At 44.8% G+C, this 22,896-nt stretch overlaps 1 protein-coding gene across 1 annotated transcript in view; it reads right to left on the bottom strand.

The window, feature by feature from the left end:
- Positions 1-20,111, bottom strand: part of Btbd8 (BTB domain containing 8) — a 62,515-nt gene extending 42,404 nt beyond the window's left edge. Inside the window, exons 1-3 of the mRNA XM_048447092.3 lie at positions 19,907-20,111; positions 11,708-11,902; positions 7,704-7,900 (exon numbers count right to left, since the gene is read on the bottom strand). Coding sequence (XP_048303049.3) covers positions 7,704-7,900; positions 11,708-11,902; positions 19,907-20,055 — 541 coding nt within the window. The 5' untranslated portion in view covers positions 20,056-20,111. The remainder of the gene's footprint in view (positions 1-7,703; positions 7,901-11,707; positions 11,903-19,906) is intronic.
- Between the last annotated feature and the right edge of the window lie 2,785 nt (positions 20,112-22,896).

Raw genomic sequence — 22,896 nt, forward strand, 5'->3', positions numbered from 1 at the left:
ATGAAATGGAATCAAAGACCCAGATGTAAAGTCACACACCTATGGACACCTGATTTTTGACAAGAAGCCAAAAGCATACAACTAAAAATAACTGGTCTAGCGAGATGCTGGCATGTAGAAGAATGAAAATAGATCCATATCTATCACCATGCACAAAACTCAAGTCCAAGTGGATTAAAGACCTCAATATAAATCTAGATACACTGAACCTGATAGAAGAGGAAGTGGAAAATAATCTCAAATGCACTGACACAGGAGACAACTTCTTGACCAGACACCGAGAGTGACAATTAACAAATGGGACTCATGAAATTTAAAGTTTCTGTAAAGCAAAAAGGACATCATCAATAAGATAAAACGGCAGCCCACAGAATGGGAAAAGATCTTTACCAATCCCATATGCGACAGAGGGTTGATTTCCAAATTATATAAAGAATTCAAGAAACTAGGTATCAACAAACCAAATAACCCAATTAAATGGGATGCAGATGTAAACCGAGAATTCTCAACAGAAGAATCTCAAATGGCAGAGAAACACTTAAGGAGAGATGTTCAACATCCTTAGTCATGAGGGAAATACAAATCAAAATGACTCTGAGACTCCAACTTACACTCAGAATGGCTAAGATCAAAAACACAAGTGACATCTGCTGCTGGAGAGGATGCAGAGCAAAGCACTCCTCCACTGCTGGTGGGGATCAACCTACCACAAGCCCCAGCTGTAATGCTCTTGGGCATACACCCAAAGGATGCTCAATCATCCCAAAGGACACCTGCTCAGCTATGTTCATAGCAGCATTATTTGTAACAGCCAGAGCCCCTCAACCAAGGAATGGACAAAGAAAATGTGTTACATTTACACATGGAGTATTAATCAGTTGTTAAAAACAAGGACACCAGGAAATTTGAAGGGAAATGGATAGCACTAGATAAAAATCGCCCCGAGTGACGTAACCTAGACTGAGAAAGACAACCACGGTAGGTCCTTACTCATTAGTGAATATCAGCTATGAAATAAAGGATAACCATGCTACAATCCACAGCCCCAGAGAGGCTAGGAAAAAAGGAGATTCATGGGCAGGGGGATGCCCAGATCTCCCTGGGAAGGGGAACTAGGTGGACTGAGAGCAGGATGGGACGGGAACAGGAGTGGCCAGCTTTGGCGGCTGTGGAGGTGGAGATGGAGGGAGAGCACTGAAAGCGGCTACTGGGAAGGGGGGCATTTCAGGATCAGGTAAAAACCTGGGGCAAGAGAATGTCCCAGGAATCTACAAGGAAGAGACCAGTTTGGACTGCTGACAACAGTGGATATGTAGTCTGATCTGGACATCTCCTGTGACTAGATTGGTGCCTGGTCCAGTTGTCACCAGAAAGGCTTCATCCAGCAACTGATGGAAACAGAGCAGACTCACAGTCAAACATTAGGCTGAGGATTTGAGGGAATCCTGCAGAAGAGAAAGACTTGCAAGATCCAGATAGGTCAAGACAGAAGAAAACTCTCAGAATCAACTAACCTGGGCTCATGGGGGCTCACAGAGACTGAACCAACAACCAGGGAGCCTGCATGGGACTGACCTATCATGATGAACGTATGTTATAGCTGTGTAACTTGGTCCTCTTGTGGGACTCCTGACAGTGAGAATAGGGTCTGTCTCCGACTCTTACAGGCCTTGAGATCCTACTCTGCATACTGGGCCGTCTTGTCCAGTCTTAACACATGGGGAGGTGGTCAGTTTTACTGTAACTTGACATGCCATATTGTATTGATACACATGGTACTCATGGGAGACCTGCCCTTTTCTAAACAGAAATCGAGGAGGAGTGGAGTGGGGAGTGGGAGAGAGAGAAGGGACTGGGAAGAGAGGAGGGAGAGAAATCTGTGGCTGGGATGTGAAGTAAATAAATAGATTTAAGAAAATGTATGCTGATAAACAAACTTAGTCCTCTGCATGAGATCTCTTAACCACGGAACCATTTCCCTAGTACCATTCTTCCATAATTTCTCTTAATAAATTAATTGTCCCAGACATTTTGCTATGACAGAGAGATGACTAGTGCATGCTACTTCATGAGCCTCTGGCTGGCATGTCACATAGGTGGGCAGAGACTCAACTGAAGTCAACAGGAAGACAAATAGTTTACTGTAGAGTCAGCACCATACATAGCATAAAGACATGAAAAAATATGAAAACAAATAAAATATACATAATAAAAGAGAAAATACCCAATAAAAATAAATTACACATATTTCACAGATATGATACAGATCACTAAAATAGCACAGCATGTGTGTGTTACGCTGTACTAAATCAAACATGGCCCAACACTATTTCCATACTCTGAGATCCTATACAATGAACGCCATCTCACTCAGTAAAGTAAAGCCTAACTCAGAAGTACATGCTTTTGGTAATGCAGCCAAACCTAACCTGATCACAGGCAGTCAACTGATCCGACTAGGTCTACAGATATAAGGTTTAGCTGTGTGTAGCAGCATTTCAATGGTATTTTATAAATAAAGCTTGCCTGAAGATCAGAGTAAAACAGTCCACTGGTCAGCCTTACAGACCAGGCAGTGGTGACACACACCTTTAATCCCAGTAGCCACACTAGTTTGCCATAGAAACCAGGTAGTACATGCCTTTAATCCCAGCCCTAGAGAGAATTATAAAAGAAGAGGAGACAGCTCTCAGTCTCATTCTGAGATTCCTAGAGGTGGAATCGCCATTTTAGACTGAGATAGAGGTTGGCTGGCAGTTGGTTGCTTTAGTTCTCAGATCATCAGATCGAACTTCAATTTCTCTGAGTTTTTATTAATCATGCTCCTTCCGTACTTTATCTCCATGTTCCATGTTAGGGCATGGGTCTGTTCCTGCGGTTCTTTATCTAAGTCAGAAATAAAGCTGCCCACTCTGGTGTGCTGTGGCCTAATTAGTACCTGGCTCTCGTGGTTTGAATATGAAATGCCACACCCACAAGCTCATGTATGTGAGCACTTGGCCCCTAGCTCCTGTGTTGTTGAGAATGTTACGAATGAGGCCTTGCTGAAGGAAGGACATGACTAAGGACAGACAGGCTTTGAGGTTTTATCCTCTGGTCCCACTTCCTGTGTGCAGATGAAACGTAATCACTGTTTCCTGACTCCCAGGCTGGCGTCTTGCCCCTGCTGCCATGCCTCACGCTGAGGGGCTGTAACCCAAATAAACCCTTTCCTTCCAAGTTGCTCTTCTTCAGAATACCTTATCACAGCAACAGAAAAATTACTAACACAGTAGCCATGGTGCCTGGCTCCTCTGTGCTCTTTCTCACATTAGGCTATCCCATCCCAAAATACAGGTGTGAGGCTTCCCACTAGCCCCTAAAACATAAAAAGCCTGATATTTTCTCTGTTCTTGGTATTTCTCTGGACTCTTCTCTGCCCACGCCCACCAGGGTGACTCTTACTTTGACTTGAAGTTATCCCTTTCAGGAATCCTTCTCCAAACTTTAGAGAGAAGTCTTTATGTTATGACTCCATCTATATTGCTTCTGGTTTTAATGTGTTTTCACTACAGGCTGGATAATGTCCTTAGGTCTCAGCACCTTCAAAAAGCTGACTTCTGAAAGGAACAACTGTGTGTGAGCTCCTTTCATGAGGTAGCCTGCCAGGCCTCTCCTCCTTCTTTATCTAAAACAATCTCTAAAACTGTCCAGTTTTCTCTGAGTGCTGTCTAATTCATGAATTGTTCTTTGTTCAACTAAGCTAAATTTACTTGATCTAAATGGGTTCTTTTAACAACCATATCTGATGAGGACTAGTCCCTTATCAGATTTCTACTAACCAAGTTCAGTGTAGAAACGACAAGGAAAAGCTATGTGTGCACTCTGAAGGACCCAGACCCAGCCACTCCGCAGCTCATCAACTGATACATCCGATCCAACCAATTTCTAGCAAAGTATCCAGAGCACAATTGAGCCAGTTTCAATGCCCCTATGGGGCTGGAGGGACGGTTCAGCGGTGAAAGTGGCTCACAACCACTCATGACTCCAGTTCCAGGGGACCCAACGCCCTCACACACATAACATAAAAATAAACATTTAAAAAACTCCTATTGCTCATTCATTTCTCCTAGAGTAAATCTCAGTCTTCAGCACTGTGCAGTCGGCTCCCACATCCTAGAGTAAACCTCGGTCTTCAGCACTGTGCAGTCGGCTCCCAAAGCACTTGACTCCCCACTGCCTTCCTGACTGCAGTGCCTACGACTTTACTTCTACATTGAACTTTCCTCCTATCTCCATCCTGGGACATTCTCACCTTCAGGCTTTGCCCTCAACACTTCTTCTGCCTTCCTTTCTCCAAGACACCTCAACCATCACTTATTCAATGAAGTGGAACCTGATGGTCATATAAAAATTACATTGCCACCATTATCCTTCCCAGACCCTTTCTCTATCATATATGCCATCATATTCATTTCTTTACCATGTTTGCTGTCAATCTTGGCCCACAATAAGTTCTCCAACCAGAACATAAGGTACAAAGAGCTGGAAATATATTTCAGCTGCTCTCGCAGACCTAGAAGGGCGCCTGATGAGCAGTGCATTAACCCATACATGCAGATCTAAAACTACACACACATCGGTACTGCACACGCATCCGGTACTGCACACATCCGGTACTGCACACACACATACACACACACACACACACACACACACACACACACCAGAAGAGCTAAGCAGCAGGCAAGGGGAAATGCTATTTCTACAATTCCTTCAAAAATGTAAGCCACATAATTTAATGGGAAATATGAAAAAGATTTCTTGACAGAAACAGAAAATCTAGAAACATATCAGAAGAAAGTCAAGTTAATTTCAAGGGTTACCCTAAGTACTAAGTATCACAACTTTCATCAATGAACCCAAATAGTCTACTGAATTTGAATATACTGCAGCAGTGGGTATAAAATATACACTTGGTTTATATTATATCCTAATCTCCCTGGTTCCTGGCAGAGCTCCTAAGATTCTCAGAATTCTTTGAGTGATAGAAGTGTCTTTGTGATCAGCCCTTTGGACTTCACCTACTTTAGGGTATCTAGGATGCTGCCCCTAGATAACCTCAAGATGGAAGTCTCTAGAAAGACTGAATTCCTCCAACCACTGGGCAGTGTAGGACAAGGTCCTGTACTCATTCCCCAGCACCACCACCAAAAGGAAAAGAGAACACCACAAAGGAAGGAAAGGAAAGAGGAAAGGAAAGGAAAGGGAGGGGAGGGGAGGGGAAAAGAAGGGGAGGGGAGGGGAAAAGAAGGGGAGAGGAAAGGAGAGGAGAGGAGGGGAGAGGAGGGGAGAGGAAAAGAAAGGAAAGGAGGGAGGAGAAAAGGAAGGAAGGAAGGAAAGAAGGAAGGAAAGTGATTTAAAAATAATTCCTTTCATATAGGGGATGTAAGCACCAACAGATTTGGTATCCTGGATGAGAGGAGTCCTAGGACCAATCCTCTGTGAATAACAACCCTCCCTATACGACTCTCGTCAGCTCCAATCTCTACTTGCATCCCTTCCTGTGCCCTAAGCCTTCCCATTCCCAGGATACCAAATAAGCACATGCCCCATTTTTTTTTCTGTTTCCAGGCACAGCCAGTCATGTTTACTCTGCTTCTTAAGGCAGCTTTGTTGTGTTCATTTGCACCCCCTCTTGGGATTCATCTGAAGTGTACTACTTCAGGCCTGACAGCACAGCATAGGCCCACATAGGTCTGTTACTCCTGCTAAAGGCAGGAAGATGGCAAGTATAAGGCCTGCATGGACTTCAGGGTGAGTTCAAGGACAGCCTAAGTAACTTAGTGAGACACTGTCTCAAAAACATAAGGAGGCTGGGGTTACTGCTCAGTGTTACCTGCCCAGCAGTGTAAATTCCCTGATCCCTAAAAAAACAAAACAGAAGAAGTTACCTCCACCACCAACCTCCTCTGGGAGTGGAAGCCCAAGTTACACAAGCTCAATTTGTACTCTCGGGCAACCTGCACTCATCCACCTGGCTCTGCCTACGAGGCTTAGGGAAGAAACATTGTTTTGTTTACTGTTATGTTTAAATGTACACAAAATAGGCACACAATTAAAAGACGTGGTAAGCGACCAGAATGACATCTCAGGAGTTAAGATACAGAGGTGGCAGTGCACATTTCTTTGGGGAAAGTGTCAAGTAATTAACAGGACTATAACTCAGTGCAGAAGGGATCATGACGTTCCCCTGGCGTAAGGGAGAAAGGGGCCGAGGGGTAGACGAGCCTTTTCCATATGCTCACTGGGCACTTTAAAGAACTCCGGTGTGGCCTTGCCAGAGCGCTCTTTCAACAAGACGACTAGCTATCAGACACTGACTTGTCCTTTCTGTGTGGCATTTGTCCCTTATAATCTCTGGGTATAAAACAACAAAATCAGTCCATCTGTAACCACTTCTTAGGGTTTTCAGAGACTAAATGAGATTAAACATATGAATGGGCCTACTTCAAAATCAAGAATGTTCGTTGATTCATAATTAGGTATGGTGAACATAAAAAGTAAGAATTTTAACCAGGATTCAGTTTGGTTGTTCCCTGCACAGAAAGGGTAATGTGAGGCCTCTTTAAGTGTCCCATGGACTTGACGGCAGATTCCTGGCACTAGGTGTTCCATGAACAACAGAAGGTCTACTCTATGATCCAGAGCACTAAGGTTTCCTGTTGGAAAGTCTGCCTATCTAAGTAATCTCTTCTCTCCAATTAATAGCTAGCTCTCATTAACTCCCAACTGCAAGCATTCTGACACCCGTTTCCACAAGAACACTTATTTTCAAAATGCAGCACCATACGCACCATAGTACCTACGCACAATGCAGTACCATTCGCACCGTAGTATCTACGCACAATGCAACACTATACACACTGTAGTATCTACGCACAATGCAACAGTATACACACTGTAATATCTACGCACAATGCAGTACCATTCGCACCGTAGTATCTACGCACAATGCAACACTATACACACTGTAGTATCTACGCACAATGCAACAGTATACACACTGTAATATCTACGCACAATGCAGCACTACACGCACTGTAGTATCTACGCACAATGCAACACTATACACACCGTAGTATCTACGCACAATGCAGCACCATACACACTGTAGTATCTACGCACAATGCAGCACCATACACACCGTAGTATCTACGCACAATGCAGCACCATACACACCGTAGTATCTACGCACAATGCAGCACCATACACACCGTAGTATCTACGCACAATGCAGCACCATACACACCGTAGTATCTACGCACAATGGCCACTATGTACAGCTTACTTATGTGTTGTTAACCACTTTACACATAAAACTAGGCTGAGATTTTCATTAGGTCATAATCTTTTTTAAATGCCTCATGACAAAGTTTTCATGCTATGCTTCCTGGTAGCTTAAGGAATCATAGGCCGTGCTGGAACTAGCTCCGTTTGCTGAAGCGTCTCGTCTTACTGGCACAGACTAGAATGAGAAGCGGTAACGTGTATCATATGTAAACCTAAGTGATGACATGACCACAGGAGTGTTTCCCTTTCCACATGCTCAGTAAACAACAACAGAACCGGGAGCAGCGTGACAACCGCTTTTCTCTACCACATCAGAATACAATTAAGTTCATGGCTGTAAAGTTTCATAAAAATCCAGCAAAGTATCTCACCACCGGAAATAAAACTGCCATCTCCACCAGTAATATCCTCTTGAGTTTCACACTTCCCAAGAAAAGAATCAGACAAATTTCCACACTCCTGAAAGCCAACGTCAGGCTTCTTCTCTGGCATGACACTTCCCACTTTCATTTTTTTGAGAATTTCCTCTTCATAACTTTTTATGCTTTTGTTTGATGAATATACAATCCTAAAAGACAAAATATAAAATATTAATTAAAATAAAGGTGATTCTTTTTACTGGTCTTTTTGTTTGAGACACGGTCTCTTATATCCCAGGCTGGTTTTGAACTCACTATGTAGCAAAAGGTGACCAATGAACGTCTGACCTCTCATGTGCTGGCGTTACAGGCATGTGTCACCACATCCAGACTGTATGCTGTCGAGGATGTAGCATAACATTTGCCTAACACGCGTGAGGCCCTACAAACAAACAAAAAACCAGGACTAGATGGCTTCGTTGCTAGACTTGACCAAATTTTTAAAGATTAACAAGGATCTTTCACATTTTTTTTCTTCCAAAATGCAGAAGAGAAACATGTTCCAATTCATTCTGTACAGCCAGTATTGCTAGTATAAAAGCAGACAAAGTTATCATAGATAAGCCATTGTTCATTCTTAGTATAAGAAAAACACACTCAGCTGGGCATGGTGGTGCACGCCTTTGATTTCAGCACTTGGGAGGCAGAGGCAGGAGGATCTCAATGAGTTCGAGGCCAGTGAGGTCTATAGAGCAAGTTTCAGGACAACTGGGGCTACACAGAGAGACCCTGTTTTAAAAAAAGAAGGGAAAGGGAAAGAAAACACTCTCAACAAAACAGCAGCAACATATAAAAGGATTATAGAGTATTGCCAATGACAATGTACTGCGGGAATTCAGGAGTGGTTAAACAAAAGAAAATCAGTACTATATACTATATAGACAGAATAAAAGAAAAAAGCCACATAGGAAACCACATCAGGAATGTACTGGGTCTGGCTGGCATGGCGAGAACTAAGATGGACGAGCTAACGGTTATCGATTTGAGGGGCTGGGGAGCTGGCTTGGTGGGTAAGAGCACCTGCTGCACACGCATGAGGACCAGAGTTCAGATTCCCAGGCCACACATAAAAGGCTGATCATGGCTAAAAATACCTATAACCAAAGTTAGTGGGTGGCAACAGATGCATCCTGGGAGTTTGCAGGCTAGCCAGCCTAGCCAAAACAGCAAATTTCCAATTTCTTAAACTTTATATCAAGTGAATAAGTGGAGTTTGAGAGGAAAACACATGATGCCCTCCTCTGGGCCCTGCAGGCAAGGCACAGGTGAGTGCATCTACGCACTAACATGCCACAGGGCGGTGTGGGAAAGCAAGAGCTGGTCAGAAGGTAGGAGAGCAAGAAAGCACAGACAAAAGCCTCGCTTGTGGCTTCTGTTGAGTGAGTGGGATGAGGTGGCAAGTGAGCAGGGTTAAGGTTTGGTGCTTTGGATAATGTAGGCAGGCACCTGAGTAAGGGCTGTGCTCTTGCCATCCGCACTCTGACCTGGGACATGGAGGAGAGGGGGATGCTAAAATGTAAGAACCACATGGAGAAGAAAAGGCATGATTGGCTGGTCTGCAAATCAAAGGTGTGCTCAAGGCAAATCACCTGCCGCACCGAGGAGTCAGCTGACTCTGGAATGGGCAGTCTCTCCTGATGTGGTGAAATGCAGAGACTCCAGACACCAGAGCACCAAGTCGACATGCTCAATGTTGTGATCTCCAAAATACTTTTTTTAAAGGATACATGGTTAATGCTAAGAAGCATCCGCTGTAACCTCAGACGAGGATTACCTGAGCCCAAGAGCTCAGGACAGACTGAGCAACACAGATAGATTGCCTCTCAATTAATTAATTAATCAATTAATTAATAAAAAATACAAACATAGCTGGAAGATGTACCTCAGTGGTAGAATTTATGCTTAGCATGAACAAAGCCCTGGGTTAAACACCCACCCCAAATGCAGAAAACACAGCTAATACAACACGGGAGACTCGACCCTGCCCACTTCTAGTCCGAAGCAGAGAGAAGGCAGGAACCTCTGTGCTGCGTCAGGAGCTGAACTGACTGGCACTTGAGCTACCGGCTCTGCTACTGTCAGACTGAAAAGTCCGAGGCCCCTTTCTTTCTCTTCCACACTACACACTTTCACAACAAACACAGGTTAAAACTTCTTGGAAATCAAAGTTCTTTTGTGATTTTGGTGTGAGCCGAAAGCTTGAGGTGGTAAAACAAGCACTCCTTTCAGAGGACACCGAGTCAGAGTTTAAACTCTGTGTACACTTTTGAGTGCACGCCAATGAACTCACTGGAGAGTAAGTAGCTTAGGGGCTTCACGAATCAGGAGAAAGGATAGCCACTTAAAAAACAAGTGAATTTCATATAGCAAAAATTCAAAATCTGTTTTATCATAATTTCTATTTTAAAAAAGTCTAAATCAGCCAGGCAGTGATGGCACATGCCTTTAATCCCAGCACTCGGGAGGCAGAGGCAGGCAGATCTCTGTGAGTTCAGAGGTCAGTCTGGTCTACAAGAGTGAGTTCAAGGACAGGCTCCAAAGCTACAGAGAAACCCTGTCTCAAAAAACCAAAAATAAAAAAAAATAGTCTAAATCAGACCAAGCACGGTAGTACATGTCTTTAATATTCAGCATGCAGGAGGCAGAGACAGACACTCTCTGAGTTTAAGTCCAATCCAGTCTACATAGCTAGCTCCAGGCCAGTCAGGGCTACTGGGTTTCTGTTTCAAAGAAAAAAAAAAAAGGAAATCTAAATCAATGTTTTCTATTATAATATGCCCTTTAGTTTAGGATTTATGTTAATGACAAATTTCAATGTAATCTGCTAAAAACTCTGGGGCCAATATATAAGCACTTTCTATCCGCAAAGCCCTGCTGAGCTATCACATGTGAACTGACATGTATCTGACAGTCTAGTTCCAGGAGCTTACGTGACACAAACACACCACGACTACTGACATTCATAGGGTTATTAAATCCCTAGCGTGGATCCCACAGGCATACCACGACTACTGACATTCATAGGGTTATTAAATCCCTAGCATGGATCCCACAGGCACACCAGGACTACTGACATTCATAGGGTTATTAAATCCCTACACGGATCCCACGAATACACTACAACTATTGACATTCATAAGGTTATTGAATCCCTAGCATGGATCCCTGTGAAAGGGAGCAAAGTACAGAGCAAGCTGTCCTGACTTCCTTACACTGAGAAACCTGAAGCTGAGAGGAACTGCAAGGCGGAGCTCTCTTCATCCCCCCACACCACCACTGAGCCAATCTTTTCTTGCCTTTCTTTCTTTTGAAACCTGGTTTCCACTGTGTAGTCTGGCTGTCCTTGAATTCACTACGTAGACCAGGGTGGCCTCAAACTCACAAGACCCACCTGTCTCTGCCTCCAAAGTGCTGGGACTAAAGGTGTGTGCCACCACGACTTGCCTCTTCCCTATCATTTCAACATATCTATTTTTCACGTGCATGCAGGTTTTGCCTGCATGTGTGTCTGCATCCCATGTGTCTGCCTGGTGCCTATGGAGGTCAGAAGAAGGTGCTGGATCCCTTGGAACCAGAGTTAGGATGGTTGTGAGCCACCGTGTCCATGCTTGGAATTGAACCCAGGGCTTCTGCAAGAGCAATAAGTGCTCTAAACCACTGAGCCATCTCTCCATGGCTATCTCCCCTTCCCTATCACTTTTAATGAGGGCAAACAAAAGCTAATACTAATGTAAACTCTCCCATTGCTGAGATCAGAGAAATACACACAACATCTGGCTGTGGACCAGTCATGAGCATGTCTTTGCCAATATGAAGTCACTAATATTAACAAAACAGTTTAAATGAATAGGTTTTCCTTAGATTACATTAGGAAAATATGCACAAATATTTTTTAAAAGCCAACTGTTTAACAGATTCAAACGTAAGAGTAGGAGGAAAGTAGACGAGGTACTTACTGTAAAAATGCTCTAAGTTCTGAAGCGTCAACATTGTCCACAGGAACAAGCTCATTTGTTAAGCCACTTGGCATCTGTCCAATGAGGTGGAAATGAAATCCAGGAGCTCTGGCTAACAGGACTGCCCTGTGCACTTTGAACAGAGAGCCACCGACAGAAAGAACAGTGTCCGTGTGAATCTCTTCCCTTAAAAGCCTATTAGGAAAAAGGGTTACAGTTGGGTTAGTAACCTTAAAACAGAAAATGGATTTAAAACAACCTACAAACCTAGAAACATGTAATTAAATAGCAGAGGCCAAGCGAGACGGCTCGGATGGCAAAGGAGCGCCTCACCTGAGGCTGGCAACTCAACTTCCTAGAACCCACATAACGGTCGGTCAGAGAAACCAACTTTACAGAAATAATTTAACAGAAAACTTGGGTTTGTTTGAGTTCATTTTAAAGAACACTACACTTAATACTGGTTTCGACTCTGATTTTCTTAAAATTTAATCAAAACAAAGGGGATTTCACTTAAAAAAAAAGTAGAAACATTTGAAAATATTTTCTTAATTCTACTAATACATCTTGTTTTCTGCTACTGTCCTGGCTATTTTTATAGCCACAATGACACAAGCTGGAGTCCTCTGAAAGAGGACAACTCAACTGAGAAGATCTGACCGGCATTTTCTTAACCAGAGAATGGTGGGTGGTACCATCCCTGGGCTGGCGGCCTTGGGTTCTGTGAGAAAGGAGGTTGAGCAGGTCATGGAGAGCAAGGAGCAGGCAGCACCCTTCATGGCCTCCACATCAGCTCCTGCCTCCGCTGTGCGCCTGCGTGAGTTCCTGTCCTGACTTCCTTCCGTGAGACTACAATGTGGACGTGTAAGCCCAATAAACCTTTCCTCCCCTAGATGCTTTGTCATGGTGTTTCATCACAGCAACAGAACCTTAACTAAGACATTGATTTTCCTTCTAAATGCACCATCTTGAGTTTTATAATGGAAATACAGAGCATAAAGTTAACTTAGCTTCTGACTATTGATGAATCAACTGTTCAAAAATCATACTAAAATGAAACCAAATATGCATATAGTCAGCACCAAGAAACAAGACATAACAATAGACAATCCAGATCAGAAACTGTTACACTTTTGTTAATTACCAAGTCTGAAATGCAGCCTTGGGTGTCAAGAATGTGACACTTATGCCCTTTCCCATCCCCACCAAACAGAGTTAATCGTGCTGTAATCTATTACTAAAAATGACACACTCAGGAGATAAACCCACTGAATCCCTAGTGTACGCATGTCATTATAGCAAAGTCCACTGATTTCATAATCTATCTATTTGCCTCTTTTTACTATGTATTTCTGCTCTCTACAAACTTAAAATACTGTGTCTCACTACACCACATCACTGGTATCATCAAGGTATGAGTCTCAGAAGACTTCTGTATTGCAGGATGTAACTGGCAATTACACCAGAGTACCACAGGAGGACCATGGACTGGGTAACGAGATCCATTACTGTGAAAGCTTGGAAAGCAGCCAATGACACTCAAACTCCCCTAAGACCGAGCTAAGGGCTCCTTCCCCAATCCCTTTAGGCTAGGTCCAGCCTCTATCACAGCACCTCCATCACTGCCTCATTATGTTTATGCATCTCTCCCCACGAGATAATGAATTCCCAAAGGGCAAAGCTGTTTGTTCTCAGGACACAGAAGACTCAGTGTTTCCTTGTCCATGGGACCCCACTTTACACTAAAGGAAACAAATGCCCCAAGGACAGAAGCTTTCGACTCTGCAAACACATTTAGCTTGGTCAGTTTTTTTCAGAGAGTCTTTTCGAAGGTAACGAACAAAGTTTACAAAGAGTGTTGTGCTGAGCCCTGCTGCTGGTGACGTGGATGCACAGACTTCCTACTCTAGAGGTCCACACTGAGCAGAGTCCTCTCATGTGGCAAGTTCCCAGGAGACGAAGAGTCTGACAACTGAGGTAACTTTACAGAGAATGCTCTTACAAGCCCACTCCATAACAGACAGCACCAAACCTGGCTATTTTCTCTGGACATACATACCTGTTGTAAAGTTTGATTTTTATACATTGGGCATATTATCTACTAATAAAATAGAATACATACAATAATATACTACAATAAAATTTATTCAAAGCTTAACAACAAAAAAGTACTGTTTTCTCAAATTTTAGCTGAAAACTCAAATTATACACTAAATTTGTTCCTCTCTCCCACCCAGCTTCTCTGATGACCCACCACCCCTCCTAAAGTGAACAAGGAAGTTTTCCAACTGGTAGCCAGCTGAGGGTCAGCCTAGTATACAGGAGGCCCTGGATTTGATTCTCATATGCCTGGAATTCTAGACACACCAGAGGTTGAAGGGGGAGAATCAGGACTTGGAGCTTATGCTAGGTCTCTTTCAGCTGTGTTCATCTGGCCCACATTAGACCCTACCTCAAAACAACAAAAGTTAGATATGCGTGGTAGCCAAACAGCACTGGGGAATTCTGTTCATAACAGATGCTAACCAGAGTATTTGTTACATTTTTTAAAAATAGGCAACATATACATATATATACACACATATATTGCAAAGATAAAGGTTTTTTATTTTATAAAATCACTTGTATCAGTTGCAAGTATATCTTGCATTTTCTATAATTTAAAAATCTGGTTCACACTGACTTAAACTGAGTTTCCCTGACAACCCTACCACCCCTTCTAAAGTGAACAAGGAAGCCACATCAGTAAACGTCAGTGAAACTGAGCGCTGGCCGGCTCACCTGGCACTAAACTGAGTGCTCCCTGGCTCACCTGGCACTAAACTGAGTGCTCCCTGGCTCACCCTGCACTGAACTGAGTGCTCGCTGGCTCACCTGGCACTAAACTGAGTGCTCCCTGGCTCACCCGGCACTGAACTGAGTGCTCGCTGGCTCACCCAGCACTGAACTGAGTGCTCCCTGGCCCACCCAGCACTGAACTGAGTGCTCGCTGGCTCACCTAGCACTAAAAGCTCGAGGAAGAGCAGGCTGGAGCGAAGGCCCAGCGTATTTCCATCTTTCCCTTTGCTGTCTACTGTCTGCCCTGCCGTAGTCCATCTTACACTGTTGTGACAGTACACCACAGACAAGGTATTCACAACAATCCATCTTATACTGTTGTGACAGTATACCACAGACAAGGTATTCACAACAATCCATCTTATACTGTTGTGACAGTATACCACAGACAAGGTATTCACAACAAACAAGTCCATCTTATACTGTTGTGACAGTACACCACAGACAAGGTATTCACAACAATCCATCTTATACTGTTGTGACAGTACACCACAGACAAGGTATTCACAACAATCCATCTTACACTGTTGTGACAGTATACCACAGACAAGGTATTCACAACAATCCATCTTATACTGTTGTGACAGTACACCACAGACAAGGTATTCACAACAATCAAGTCCATCTTACACTGTTGTGACAGTATACCACAGACAAGGTATTCACAACAATCCATCTTACACTGTTGTGACAGTACACCACAGACAAGGTATTCACAACAATCAAGTCCATCTTACACTGTTGTGACAGTACACCACAGACAAGGTATTCACAACAATCAAGTCCATCTTATACTGTTGTGACAGTGTACCACAGACAAGGTATTCACAACAATCAAGTCCATCTTACACTGTTGTGACAGTATACCACAGACAAGGTATTCACAACAATTCATCTTATACTGTTGTGACAGTATACCACAGACAAGGTATTCACAACAATCCATCTTATACTGTTGTGACAGTACACCACAGACAAGGTATTCACAACAATCCATCTTATACTGTTGTGACAGTATACCACAGACAAGGTATTCACAACAATCCATCTTATACTGTTGTGACAGTACACCACAGACAAGGTATTCACAACAATCAAGTCCATTTTACACTGTTGTGACAGTACACCACAGACAAGGTATTCACAACAATCAAGTCCATCTTACACTGTTGTGACAGTACACCACAGACAAGGTATTCACAACAATCAAGTCCATCTTACACTGTTGTGACAGTGTACCACAGACAAGGTATTCACAACAATCCATCTTATACTGTTGTGACAGTACACCACAGACAAGGTATTCACAACAAACAAGTCCATCTTACACTGTTGTGACAGTGTACCACAGACAAGGTATTCACAACAATCAAGTCCATCTTATACTGTTGTGACAGTATACCACAGACAAGGTATTCACAACAAACAAGTTTATTGGCTCACAGTTCTAGAGGCTAGCTGCTTCTGATCTCAAGATGCTGACATCTGGCAAGGGCCTTCATGCTTCATCATCACAAGGCGGAAGGCAGGAGGGCAAGCAAGAACAGCATGCAGGCACCCATTCACGCAGGTCAAGTATCTTCTTCAATAGCACCCTGCGCTTTGAGACAGGGTTGCTGGCTGGCTCACTGATTAGGCGGGCTGGCCAGTAAGCCCCCAGAAACCTCCTGTCTGCCTTCCAGGTACTAAGACTACCACGTCCAGCATTTCATGTAGGTTCCGGGGTACGGAACTCTCATCTTCATGCTTGAACCACAAGCACTTTACTAGTTGAGCCTTTTCCCTAGTCCCAAATTCAGTCTTAATTTAATAAAGGATCCAGCTTCACCCACAGAATGGAACCCTCAAGGCCTAATCACAACTTAAGGACCTACTGCTCCAATGACAGCTAAATTTAACTTGTATTTCGGAGAGAACAAATATTCAAATCAGACCATAACCTATAGAAAGCATTTCTGACTCCTACTAAAGTGTGGTTACCACAGACACTGTGTGAGTGTGAACGACGTGCTGGGAACACAGACAGCACAAGACTAAACAAAACACAATGCTCGCTCCCTGGAGGCCGAAGCACAGAGGAGAAAACCAGGTCTGGAAACTGAAAGAGGATGACACATTCGACAGCAAGCACAGTCCCTGCTTCCCCCCCCCCCCCCCCATCCACCCCAGACAAAACACCACACAGGACTGTCTGCGAGATGCGTGGATTAAATGTGACCTTTAAAGACTTTGTAAGAGTTGGTTAGAAAAGCAACGTGGAAGTGGCTCCTGGCTTTGTTCTTTACAACCTGATCCATAGGGTGCTTTGGGTGTGGCACATAGCAGCGGCTTTTGAAGGCAAAACTCACACTCTGGAATCTAGCTCTGCAGCTGCAGACATGAAGGAGGACAGGAGGCGAGAAACTTGACAGACCCTCCTGCTGGAGGAGAGTCAACAGCCTGAATATCGGGCGAATCGGTCTTTCAGTAACCAGTCAATAGTCAGATGAGGGTCAGTGGTGACAGAGAGGATGAAATTAAAATACATATACGTCATAAAACTAGAGCTGATTAGATATAGACGCGAAGGTAGAAAAATCTTCGGTTTGGATAACCGGATGCTGCTGATGTCACAGCCTTCAGTCTGTAGTGGCTAGCCCAATCTCTGCTCAGTCATCTCTTCAGATGTATCTCTAGTTATGTTCAAGATAGAGCCTCCTGAAGATTCATTATATATTCAACCACCCTGAGGTTTAGAGGCACTTTCTACTGTTCCCTTTCTCAGCTCGCCCACGTGTGTTCAGTCAACAACCCTGCTGACTTTTCCACTCCCACTGTCAGTATGGAACCCTCAGCTATCATAAGCCCTAGCTGACTTGTTTCTGACTTCGCTTTACAGGCATTTTCTCAATTTAGGTTCCTTTCTTTCAGATGCCTTGGTTTGTGTCAAGCTGATATAAAACTAACCAGGACAGTCAAATCTACTTATATTATCCTATTTTTTTTAAACCATATACCCCAATACCTTCATCTCATCTGAAATGGATTGTATCTGAGCCAACATTAGCTTAATATGTTAGTTAAGCAAGGTAACTCCTACAGGAAGAGACCATGATAATCTGGGGACCAAGAGGTAGCAAGCACTGTAAGTGTGCACCTCCGTCCCTCCTCCAGGGAAGGAGTGTTAGCTAGATGACATACTTTTCCTCCCCAGAAGCCCATCCCTCAGTGCGGCTTCTAGCAGCCTGATGGCAGTGTGACGGGACAAGACACTGCAGAGGTCCCTCCACCTTGTATTCTTGCTGAGGCCATTTCAGGTGTAACTAGAATTTGGTCTCCTCGGTAGAAAAATCACATGAAAAATTACCCAATTCTATTCTAGGACCCTGAAGTCAAGATGCCCCAGCTAACTTAGCTTCTGCTAAACTGTGAAAACCTCCCACTACAGCTAACCATTTAAGTTCTACTATAGTGCTTGCTTGTGGAAAGCTCCCTCTGATGTGAGGTGTCCTTCTGTATATGTGTTGCTTTTATTGGTTGATGAATAAAGTTGTTTAGGCCAATGGCTTAGCAGAGTAAAGCCAGGTGGAAATCCGAAGAGAAACAGAGAGAGTCGGCAGAGTCAAGGAGACACGCAGCTGCGCTGGTAAACCACAGACTTGTGGCAATCACAGATTGATAAAAATGGGTTAATTTAATAGTTATAGGTAGTCAGTAAGAAGCCTAAGACATTGGCTAAACAATTGTAACTGATAATAAGCCTCAGAATGGTTGTTTCATAAGCGGCTTCAGGAACAGGTGGGCGGAGAAAAACAGGTCCATGGGGGCCAGCAGGATGGAGAATACTTCTAGCCACATCTCCCTGCAGCTACAGGTTCTTGGCTTTAAAAGCCCCTTGCTCTAAATGCTTGGGACTAAGCATAATCCCAGCTGGCTATAAACTCTGTCAGAGTGGTCACCTCTGGTGGGCAGGCTCTCCCAGACAACAGAAAGCAGCTTGCCTGCTTGTCTGGGTCCAAACTCAAAGCTAACTTTTACTTTTTCTTTTCTTGTTTTTTTTTGTTTGTTTGTTTGTTTGTTTTCTGAGACAGGGTTTGTCTGAGTTTTGGAGTCTGCCCTGGAACTCAACTCTGTAGCCCAGGCTGGCTTCAAACTCACAGAGATTCACCTGCCTCTGCCTCCCAAGTGCAGGAGGCATGCGCCACTGCCACCGTTGGGCTCTGTCCTTTTCTTTCAGACATTGGCCCAGATGCTATAGACTTTCTCACTTTTCTTTGGGAATACATCACTTGGCACTTGTCCTCCATTGGGGAGCCTGACAGTTTTCTCAGACCCAGGTAGCTGCCAAGATTTACAACTTGCCTATTGAGGTCTTTCTTTAAATTATTTTATAAACGAGACTATGAATTCAGAAAAGAAAACCTCAGTTTTCTCGATAAAATATGGAGCCCAATGTTGAGGATCCCATAAAACAAAACAGAACAACAAAAAAGAAAGAAATTGATTGATTTTGGAATAAGAGCCAGGGAAATGGTTCAGAGGTTAGAAGCACATACTGTTCTTGTAGAGAACCTGAGTTTGGTTCCCTTCACCAACATTGTTCCCAGTGAGAAATAAGTCTTCCCAGTGAGAAAACACTCGCCACACTTTGGCTTTCGTCAGGTTGTGGCTAATTAACGCCCAAGGAAGAGCTATCCTTAAACAGACACACCTCAGGCTAATTGCATTTCACCTCCGCTGCCTTCCATAATTCAAGTTCTAGCCCCAGGTTGCACTTTGAACAGTTTAAACAGAGACTAGAGACCGCAAGTCTGGCCACTTGGGCAGACGAGGCGTTCGCACAGCAAAGATATTTAAATACACCAGTGGAGTTCTTTCAGAATAGCTGTTTCCCAGGGTCATTTTTCCCACTTGGCAGAGCCAAGCTTTTCCTGATAAAAGCAGGAAGGAGGGGGGACTTAATGGCAGACTAGAACGTAATGGTAGCTGTGACCCTGCGCGGGTTCCTGTTAGAGGAATGTTGAATGTTGTTCTGCCTTCATTTCAAAGTAAACACTCGTTTTCCCAATTGTATCATTTTCTTACAACTTTCTAAAGACACGGCTTACGTTTCAGGGCCTGGACTCAGTCCGACCTAACAACACCCCTGCCCGTGTGTGTAAAGTCTTAGCTAGCGCGAACTGGCGCTGCTCCGCATCACTAGTTTTCATTTCTGTCTTCCTTCTGAATGCGGCGTGTGCGGTCCACAACGTTCGAGACTGGCTCCTGACGCCGGGCAAGGCCCCTCGGGGAGATGGCCAGCGCCCCACAGGTGCCTCAGGACCAGAGCGAGGCGGGGAGGGAGGGAGGAAGGGAGGGAGCTGCGCTGATCCCGCCTCCTACCTGAGCACGTCGCGGCTGAGCTGCTCCGACACTACCGCCTTCAGCTTGCGCCGCTCCCTGGGACCCTTCCTGGGCACCCCCTTCCTGCCGAGTCCGGGGGACCTCGGGAGCACCGCGGGGGGCGCGCCGCCCGCTGCACAGTGGGCCATGGTCAGCCACGGAACCCGGCGAGCTAGGCTCCGCAGGACCGGGACGGGGAGGGGGGCGTTCCCGCCCGCACCGGCTCGCCGCGGAACCCGCCCCCAGAAGGAAAGTTCCCGCCCCGTCTTGTTTGCAGCCGGGCCCTAAACGCAGCGGACGCCGTGCCAGGAGCAGCGGGTTCCGGAGCCCGCGGTCACGTGACCCGGGCGCTGCGCGCCGGCCCAGTCGCTCTGTTTACGTCGGCTCGCTGGGGGCCACCTTGTCTCGGGAGAAGGAAGTCCTGAGAGCTTTAGTCCTGTTGGAGAGCTGTCTGGAGGATTGCGCCCTCCGTCCTCCTTATCTGTGAGGGACGGGCGGGGGGGGGGGGGGGGTGAGGGGAGGCACCAGACTTTTCCAGTCGTGAGTCTTAGGTCGCCTGTGCGAAGGTCGGGTTCAGAGGTCGAGGGTCAGGATTCTGGGAGTCTCCAGCCATAAGGCCGATCGATGTGACGTTCTCTCCAGATATGCAGAGCATTGATTGCTCTCGGTCTCTGTCTATAGACTGTCCAGTGGGTGTTATGGGGTCCTAGGCCTGTGTCTGGTTATCCTGAGTAAGTAACGTCGCTGGCTTCTGGTGCAGGTGCAGCCTTGAGTGTAGCGAGGTTCCCGACTAAGCAATTTTTGCGTGTCTTAAAGGCATGTTTTACTATGTTCATTACACCTTACTGGAACTCAGCTTTGAGCAATACATGTTTCCGGTTAAGAAAAACTTGAGAGTTAACCCTCCCACTATTGACGGGTCTCTACTCCCTTTCCCCATTTCTGTTTTCCTGTCACCACTATATCTGCCCCTCTTGAAAAGCTTCCCACACAACTCTAGAGATTTCAAGCTAGGATCTGCTCTTATTCGTGCAAACTTGAATGTGGTAGGTCCAAAGGAAACTCCATTCCCCCAAATTACAGTGGTTCAACCAAAGTCAGCATTCCTCAGGAGCTTGTAAAGCCAGCTTCCCTCCACCAAAAGGAACCGTTTCCGTTATCACTGGCAGAAGAGACAATGGCTATCCTTGGTGTCTATTAGCATGCTGGCCCCCATACTCCATTAGTATCATTATTACCTGTTATACATTCCAGAGGCCACGTTAGCATCCTACCTCTTCTTACCTCCTCGAGGTCCTAAACGTCTCCAGCTCACAGGCTTCCACTCCCACCAGCCACTCATTCTCTTTATAACCACGCTATTTAGCCATGTTCCTTTTTTCTCTCTCTCTTGCTCTCGCCCCTGTTCTCACTCTGTTCCTGCTTCTCTCACAGCCAGGTCAATCTGCTGGCTATGTTAAGTCTACTATTGTCTGTCTGTCCTCCGGACTCTTCCCATACCGCTGACTGTTCTCTCCCTCATATCTGTAATAAAAACCTTTCACTTAACCATGCCATGTTGGCAGTTTGTAAACCGTGTTCATCTTTCTGTATTGTTAGGTCCTAAGGGTTCCCCAAGCACCCCCCCAAAGGGGAGGTCCACTGACTTGGTCCAAAATTGAGGCTAGACTCAGCTCGAGATGGACTGTAGGCAATTTCTGTCTCTTAAAGACAGAATATCTCAGGAAGTTGTTAGACAGAGTCCTTGTATACCAAAAGTCATTCCGCTTGCCTCTGGGATGTGTGGTTCTCTGTAGGCATACACCTGCAGCACACCAGTACATCAAAATCGATGCTAGCCTTCAGCCCCCTCAGTTCCCTATTTCCAAGTACCTGGTATACAATACAGTGTCCACACTAGCTTTCTGGTCCTTCTCACACATACACACATACCCACTCCTCCACTGTGTTAGCTCCCAGGCTGTTGCAGCTCACAGACTTCGCACCTCCCAGATACCCATTCATTCTCTATATAAAAGCAAGATGTTTTCCCCTATCCCCTAACTATTCTCTCTTTCTAGCAGATAACCCTGGCCGTGTCCAGTCTGTTTCTTTTTCTCTCTGCTTTGGGCTCTTCCAGGTGCCTGTAGCTGTTCTGTTCTCTCTCTCTTACCCCTGCCCCACACAAAGCTTTCCCCCTGACCATGGAGGGGCCATTTCCGTGGTTTCTTTGCCATGCCTTCATGTGTATACATGCATTTCAATTATCAGTTCTTCTGTTGGTGGTCATGTACACTGATTTTATGCCCTAGATATTGCGAGGAAAGCAACATTGAATATGCTCGAGCAAATACCTCTACAGGAGGATAGAGAGTCCCTTTAATGCCTTCTAGATATGTTTTCTCTGCCAATTAAAGAGTTAAAAGGCAAGAAAGATGTTACCAGAAATCACAGGGAGTCCCAGGGGAGCCACTAGATGATACCTGGCAAATCAAGGTCCCCTCGTTGGGGTTCTTCGATGTGAGGTGGCCTTTTGTCTCTGTGTTGCTTTTATTGGTTGATGAATAAAGCTGTTTCAACCGATGGCTTAGCAGAGTAAAGCCAGGCAGGAAATCCAAACAAAGATAGAGTAGGCAGAGTCGAGGAGACACCCTGTAGCTGCCAAAGGAGTAACATGCTGGCGCTGGAAAGCCACAGCCTCATGGCATCACACAGATTAGTAGAAATGGATTAATTTATACTTAGAACTACCCAGTAAGAAGTCTAAGCCATTGGTAAAAAAACTATAGCTAATATTAAGCCTCAGAGTGGTTATTTCATAAGCAGCTGCAGGATCTAGCAAGCAGGACCCGGTGGGTAGAGAGAAACCAGTCTCGTGGGACTGGGCAACACAGAGAAAAGTCTTCCATCTACAGTTCTTAGTCTTATTAAAATAAGTTAAGAATAAGAAAACAGGAACTTGAGGACCATTTATTGTCAGTTTAAAGGAAAGTCCCCAAAGAAGGCAGTTG

Source organism: Myodes glareolus, chromosome 8 (genome assembly GCF_982192425.1).
Source record: "Myodes glareolus chromosome 8, mMyoGla1.1, whole genome shotgun sequence".
NCBI classification, from domain to species: domain Eukaryota; kingdom Metazoa; phylum Chordata; class Mammalia; order Rodentia; family Cricetidae; genus Myodes; species Myodes glareolus.